Genomic DNA, 7500 nt, shown 5'->3' with positions numbered 1-7500 from the left:
ATACAGCCCAGGCCCACTTTAATGTTGAATGAAATAATTATATTAGATTTATTGCGATAACTTGTGATATTAACTGATTTGACATTTTTTCATGATGACATTTTTGGCCATATTGCACAGCGCGAGGTACTTGTCTGTAAACTTGACTTGAGTTTTTTTTTTTTAAAGCTAGGTACTACATTTCCCATAATGCAACCCAAAATCATGAGCATAAAATCCACACAATGATATTGCAGACTTTCCACTGGTCTAAAGCCTAAGTTTATAACCTTGATGACATTATTAAAAATCCTGGATAACAGGTGCCTTCTGACCGCATAGTAGGTACAATGTTAATTGAACATAAGCTTTGTTTGAGCTTCTCTTGTTCTCTACTTCTGGGGCTGCCATGTTTCCCAGAACAACTCTGCACAATTACATGAATACACATGAAGAGAAAGCCAGTGACAGCGAGAGCAAGAGAATGAGATTTTCCAGTCAAGGAAAGGGCACTATGTTTCCTCGAATTACAAAATCTGTTTTGACTCAATTGAATTCTTGTCTATTGATCTGAGAGTAGTTGTACAAATTGGCATGTTTTCTACTGCTTGTACAGATTTCTCCCTGTGTGATTGTTGAACGGGAATGAGTATGGAGTCCTGACAGAACAATGAGGGTTACATATGTAACCGCACTTCTATGAATTTCAGATGACCACCAGAGGTGGTGCTTCCAGCACCTGGATGTTCATCGCATTTGCATGGAGGTGGAGTGTTTATATCAAGAAAGTCACTTGTGACAGGGGCGATGTATGCCCCAACCCCAGCATTTAAAGCACGTTCCCCCCAGAATTGACCTCTTGGCAATCTTCTCATCAGAATCTCAAGAGACTGCCTAGCTCTGGCGGTCATCCAAAATTCATAGAACCATGGCTATATACGTAAGCCTTGTTTGATTTCATTTCTTCTGACCGCCAGAGGCTGTGCTTCCAGCACCTGAATGAGTAATACCAGCAGAGTCGTGAGGAAGACTTACTTACCCTTTAAAACATTATGAGTGGCTTGCGAGAGTGGCTGTGGCTAGCAGATTTTGCGTGGACACATTGACCCTATAAAATCTTGCAAATGTGCAAGTTGATACCCATGATGCAGCAGCACAGGTATCTGCAAGTGGGACTCCCTGTGTACAGCTGCCCATGATGTAGCCAGCCAGGGAAGCGTCGGTAAAGGAACCCCCTGAGCCAGGCGTGAGCACTTCTTCCAGGGGCGTAGATATCGTACACAGCTGGCAGTGACTCTGACCAGATTGTGATAGTGATGCTTGGGATGCAGCCTCAGGCTGCTCATCCAAATCTGGAGAGGCCTCACTGTCAAGAGGCCCAAAGGGACTACGGATGAGGTTGCTGTGAGCATACCCAGCAGTGCCTGGAAAGATCTGAATGTCAGAGTCCTGCCTCCCCTGAACTGACCAACGAGCTGAACAATATTGTCTACTCTCCTCTGAGATGCGATTGCCCTCATTAACTGGGAATCAAGCTGGATGCCAGGAAAGACTGTTTGTTGGCAAAGGGTTAGAGAAATCTTGCTGTAATTCACACTGAGCCCAAGTGTGGGGACATGAGAGACTAGTAAGGCAGAGTCCCTGAGAGCATCTGCCCTTCACCAGGAACAAATTAACCAATCATCTTGGTAGGGGAATATGCGCATACGACAGTCATTTTAACCCCTTAGGATCTTGGCGGTCAGCGTCTGAACTGGATGCTGTACCCTTCTGACAGGGTGGACACCACCCAGGGGTCTGGTGTGAGCACTTCCCAACCCCTGAGCTGTTGCCTGGTGAAGCGTCCAACCACCAGAACAGAGTAGTCAGCACCCCCCCCCCCCCCAAAACAAAGGGGGCGACAGTCAAGTGTTGGCCCTTACTGTGCAGGGCAAGGGGGCTGGTGACTGACCAGCTGGCAAAATCTCTCAGGTGGAGGTGCCCTCATTTGGACAATGAGCGACGAAACAATCGGGTGGCATTAGTCGCCCCAGACCTGTGGAACAGGTACACGGTGCAGGCTAGCAAAATGCTGCCTGGCTTGTGTGACCTGTACCTTGCGCTGCAAGCCTTGTTGTGAAGCAGGGCCCTATAGCTGTCCTGGAACTACCGGGAGAGAATGGAGGGCTCTCCTACAGGGCTCTGAGAGTGGTGACTGAGCCAGCCATATTTGCTGTCTTGCAAATGTCAAGGCTGACATTGGTCTACTTAGTTCCCAGGATATATGCACAGGCTTGCAACAAGGCTTCACTAAGGCTTTGCACTGATGCATTCTCACAGTGGGTTTGATCGCTGACTCTTGGCTCGCTACTGAACCCCTAAATGAGCTGCAGCGAGTGGCCCATATCTGTCCGCCCCCTATCCCACTCATCAAGAGTAGCTAGGGTCTCTGAAGCGCTGATGGAGAGAACATCATTCTCCTGGATCTCCACTGCTGGGGACAGTACGGGGGGAAGTACCTCTGGAATGGAGGGTGAAGCGGTTGTGGCGAGACCACCAGCAGAGTGTGCTTCAGGTTGTTGCAGGCCAAGAAGAACTGCCTTAATCTCTGCAAACTCAGAGGCCAAGGTGTCTACCTTCTGGGCCAAGGGTCTCCTCTTCTGCGCTTAGGTCTACCTTCATGAGGATGTCCTGTCGTCCAGTTCAAAGGCACTTGTGTGAAGGGGACACCACACAGTCCCTTCGTGCAACAGGCAGCTGAGGGCTTAAGGTGCTCTCCAACTAGGCAAGTCTAGTGGTGCAGGTAGCAAAACTCAGGCAACTGCAGTTCATGCATGCCCATTTCGTCAATTCCTGCCTCAGGTGGTCAATACCAAGGCAGCTTGGGGATCTATCATGACCATTATCAGGCTCAAGGGGGGCCTGACAACTGAAACAAATCATAAACATATCTATTATAAGGTCTCTGAATCTTATTAATAAACACAAGGGAGGCGGCACTGTGGTGCAGTAGTTAGCACTGTCGCCTCACAGCAAGAAGGTTCCGGGGTCGAGTCCCGGCTCGGGCACGGGATCTTTCTGTGTGGAGTCTGCATGTTCTCCCCATGCCTGCATGGGTTCTCTACGGTACTCCGGCTTCCTACCACAGTCCAAAGACATCAATTTGGGGACTAGGCTAATTGGATACTCTAAATTGACCGTAGGTGTGAATGTGAGTGTGAATGGTTGTTTGTCTATATATGTTGGCCCTGCGATGAACTGGCGACCTGTCCAGGGTGTACCCGGCCTCTCGCCCGTAGCCACTGGAATAAGCTCCAGCCACCCCGCAACCCTTAACAGGAATAAGTGGAAGAAAATGAATGGATGGATGGACAACCAGAAATCAAAGCACAAGCGAGCAACACCAGATAAAAAGGACAAAACCACTTCCTTCACTTACAGCTTTTCGCAAAGACCACACTATTAGCAATTCATCAAACGTTGCGTCTTAATTTGTTCACTACGAGGCGAGAGAACACTCACCGATCACAAACAATCCATGCAATCAGCAATGGTAATTGCCACCTGCCATATCAGAGCGAAGTCACTCATACATGGCGTGACACGAAAACAATGGATTTACTTAACTCCCAGCTTGTGAATAGCAAACCACAGTCTTTAGGAGGGTGGGAATAAAATGCTACTCCCACCCACATAGGGTTTGCAAGACTCCAAGCGATATGTGTTACACTCCAAACAAAACTTCTTGAACACAAGAAGATGCCAAGAGGTCACAACCGGGGTGAACATGCTTTAAATGCCGGGGCGGGGGCATACGTCACCCGTCACAAGTGACTTTCTTGATATAAACACTCGACCTCCATGCAAATGTGATGAACATTCAGGTGCTGGAAGCACTGCCTCTGGTGGTCAGAAGAAATTAAATAGATCTGGATGTTGCAGCATTTCAGGATGAATGTGTTTTTTTAACTTCTCTGTGACTGAGGTTTGCTGTTTTACATCTCTCTTGGAACTCTGGCAATTTTCTCTGCCTTAACGCAAGAGATTTGGAATCATCAGCGCTCTCTGTGACCTCCTCGTACTGAGGGTTAATAGATCTGATCATAGCTCAGTCCAAGCACACACATGCAGCACCATTCACCTCTTTGTCCCTCTGTCTCTCTCTCTCTCTCTCTCTTGCACACACACACACACGCACACGCAGTCCAAGTATGAGCATCTGAGGGTCTGATCCCCTCCTGGGCAACTAACAGGCCATCAAACACACACCAAGACACACATGCATGAAATACTCATCAAGAGCTTTTTTCTCAGTTTTATCTACATCTGCAACCTCACAGCTGGTGTGAAAGGCTGGCATTCACTCGCGCTTTTGAACCCCATACACTGGAGCAACAGTGCCCCCTGGTGGAGCAGAGGATAGAATTGCAGAACTTCACTTTCTCTGTGCACAAGTCTCTGCTGACAGCAATTAACTGAGAATAAAAACTGAGATTCAAGCAAAGTTACCAGAAAGGTTTCATTCAATTTGCCATTGCTGACTGTTGTGGTTATATTTTAAGACTAAGACAGGTCAGGACTTGTACTGTTCCGATCCAAACATCCTGACATAAGATAATGTTGTAAAAAAATCACTGAAGACTCACCTGTTCAACTCAGCTTTCAATCATTAAGATCCCTGTTCTCCCCATGCCTTACTTAAATCCCCCCAACACTTTTCTTTCTTTTTTGTTGCTTTTTTCTGTAAAGCATCTTTGAGTTTCCTTAAAAATGTAATGTATCATTAATGTATTGTCATGCAGTATAGGGCCTCAATTGATTCTGGAAAATTATTTTTCAACACTTCATATTTGGGATTAAATATGCTACTTCATATTTAATAATAAGGATCAAAATTGACTGGGCTTTGTCTTTCATTTGACTACATATCATTCACAAGGTTTGCTTGTCTTGATACTGGCACACTTTTCATTATAATTCATACCACAGAACTGGTTAGAGAACATCTGAACAAGATGAGCAAGTGAGAAAAAAAAAAGGGACAAAACACTCACTGACTGTCATGGACTCTGGCAGACCAGATGTTGGCAGCACACTGCTGAGTGGAATAGACTCCGCTGGTGGACTGGACGCAACACTGAAACACACAAAGAATTTTTAATGTGGGAAGTTTTTCAAGATAAAGTAAGGTAAAGCAGAAGAGCAAATGCAGCTTGAAGTCGCCTCTTACCCTGCGCTGCCAGTAATTCACACCATAAAACATCGTGCACAACTGGGGAAGCTGCTTACTTGAATGGTAGCTGCGATCTGCTACTCTCACAGTTTCCCACCGGTCCTGTTGACTCATGCTGAGCGGGAAATGCAGCCGTGTCCTCCAGTGAGTTCTCTGGACCGAAAGTGAAAGTGAAAGAAAACGTCTGTTTCACCTGATGTTGACAATGAAACCCTTTACCAAAAATAAATAAACAAATAAATAAAGCTGAAAAGTGAGCCTGATGCAGCCAATGTTACCAGAATGCCTGAATACTGAGAAGTCTGGACCTTTTTTTTTTTTTTTTTAAATGAATTTATATTTGAGTTCATAGCAAAAAAGTAATATTTTTTAACAGTACTGAATTGCAAATACTGGTAAAGCTATCAGCTAAAATGTGAAAGTTGCCCGAACCTACCCCCCCCCCTCGTTTTTTTGTTTCAAGCCCTCAAATCCATGTTTTGACTTTTGTAACATTAGCAATAGCCATCTCCGCAAACTTTAAAGAGATTATTGTCATGCTTTTTCATATTGAGTTGTTGTATATGTAGATGCTTTTTGTCAATAACATTAATATACCAAGCAAGGGGTCTGCAGGGTTCAGGGGGATAAGGATATCTGAGCTGCTGCGGTCCATCAGCACCTGAACAGGACTCCATGTGGAAACACTGGACAGGCTTCCCACCATCACCCTAAATGAAGACAATATCAACCTCAGTCAGACTGCTAGAAATGAACTTTCTTCTTGCAACCCTTTCTTAATGCTCCTAACACACCCACATATCATCCCACATTTGAAATTGAACCTTCAGTACAGTACAGTGTTGGATATTAAAAAGGGATGGCAGAGAAATTGCAATTTTCGCTATGTTTTAGTCAAAGAGCAAACCATTACAGGTCAATCTCGCACAATTTTCAATTGATACTAGTTGATTTTCCTCTGCTAGCAAGATGTTTAATCTTTTGTTTTCGAATTAAAAACAACAGATTTTGCCAAGATAAAACTGCCTTGTTGGTACTAGTTATGACTCACAGTGGTAGGTAATTTCATGATTCCTAAAAAAAACAAAAACAGTGAGAAACAAAAATATGAGTAATATTTAAAGCATAAAAGCAATTTTTATGATCCCTTTACAAAGGTTACAGTGTTATGAACCATACAATTTTGACACATTAGACAAATTACTGGAAGAATGTGATTTTCTTCTCTATTTCTCTGCCTCTTAGAACATGACTCACTGATCAGAGCTGTTCCTCTCTTCCTCCTGGGTTTCTGCTCTGTGTTTGTCCTCTTCTTCCTCATCCTCCTCATTATCAATACTCTTACTGTCTGGCAAAGCAGGGGTAGGCGGGGGCGGAGTACGAGAGGGATGGGGAGACCCCACCCAGCTCACTATACCCAGGTCCGCAAGCCCATTTTGAGCTGGCGACTCTGAAAACACTGGCTCCAAGGGATCTACTCCCTCCTCCACACTGCTCTGAGCAGGAGCAGTGAGACTCTTTCTCATCACACTCATCTTCTGAAAGTCCTCCTCTCCCTCCTCCTCATCCTCTGCCCCTCCATCCAGATCATCGTCAAAGGAAATAATGTTAGTGATCTTCTTTTTCCTACGGCGCTCCTTCCTCAGCCCTGAGTCTGAGCAGAAAAAGATGAAAAAGTACTCAATCTCAGCCAGAAAAAAAATTGTCTCCCTCCAAAAGCTCAGACAGCAAAGTTTAACACTGTTGACATCAGCACCTTAAACTTATTTTAATTGGTTTTTAAAATATTTTAATTATGTAATCTGTGGCTCATCCTTTTTCTGAGCCACAAAGCCTGTCTGTGCATTAGCAAGTCTTGGGTCTTCCCACCTTAAACAGCTGATGAAACCACTTTCATTTGCAGTAAAAAGTTTAAGCACCACACAGTTGAAATTTAAAAGCTTGTTCATCCCACTGAGTAAAACCCAAGGAGAGGAAATGGTGGGAGCCAGCCCATTGGGATGGACCAGGGCACGCAGCTAAATGAGGTCAATTAGAGGGCTGACTTTGTGGAAGTTTATTCATTTCGTGAAGGATTTAAATCACTGCCACATCACTTTGCCTAAAATGATTTCTCCTGACAGTGCATGCTTAAACTAAGTCATCTTCTTTTACTCTTTGAGCCTACTGTCCCATAATTTCACTGACATAAACACTTAAGCTACAAGTCAGGATGGAGAAATCAGAAAATACAGCAGATATACCTATTTGCTCTCATAACTTGGACTCGGTACAATAGCTGGTGACTGACTGCATGTGCAAGGTAGCCT

The 7500-nt window shown here is 44.7% G+C and overlaps 1 protein-coding gene across 2 annotated transcripts in view; it reads right to left on the bottom strand.

Moving 5' to 3' along the window:
• snx29 (sorting nexin 29) overlaps positions 1-7500 on the bottom strand; it is a 187443-nt gene that overhangs the window by 170481 nt on the left and 9462 nt on the right. For both annotated transcript variants that reach the window (XM_086195588.1, XM_086195589.1), the window contains 4 exons: positions 6449-6845; positions 5789-5901; positions 5248-5344; positions 5013-5095 (listed from right to left, as the gene is read on the bottom strand). In XM_086195588.1, the coding sequence (XP_086051714.1) occupies positions 5013-5095; positions 5248-5344; positions 5789-5901; positions 6449-6845 (690 nt within the window). The remainder of the gene's footprint in view (positions 1-5012; positions 5096-5247; positions 5345-5788; positions 5902-6448; positions 6846-7500) is intronic.

Source organism: Aulostomus chinensis, chromosome 23 (assembly GCF_037954235.1).
Source record: "Aulostomus chinensis isolate RoL2024-O1b breed Wild chromosome 23, RoL_Achi_v1.0, whole genome shotgun sequence".
Taxonomy (NCBI): Eukaryota; Metazoa; Chordata; class Actinopteri; order Syngnathiformes; family Aulostomidae; genus Aulostomus; species Aulostomus chinensis.
This window is presented reverse-complemented; position numbering and strand designations above follow the sequence as displayed.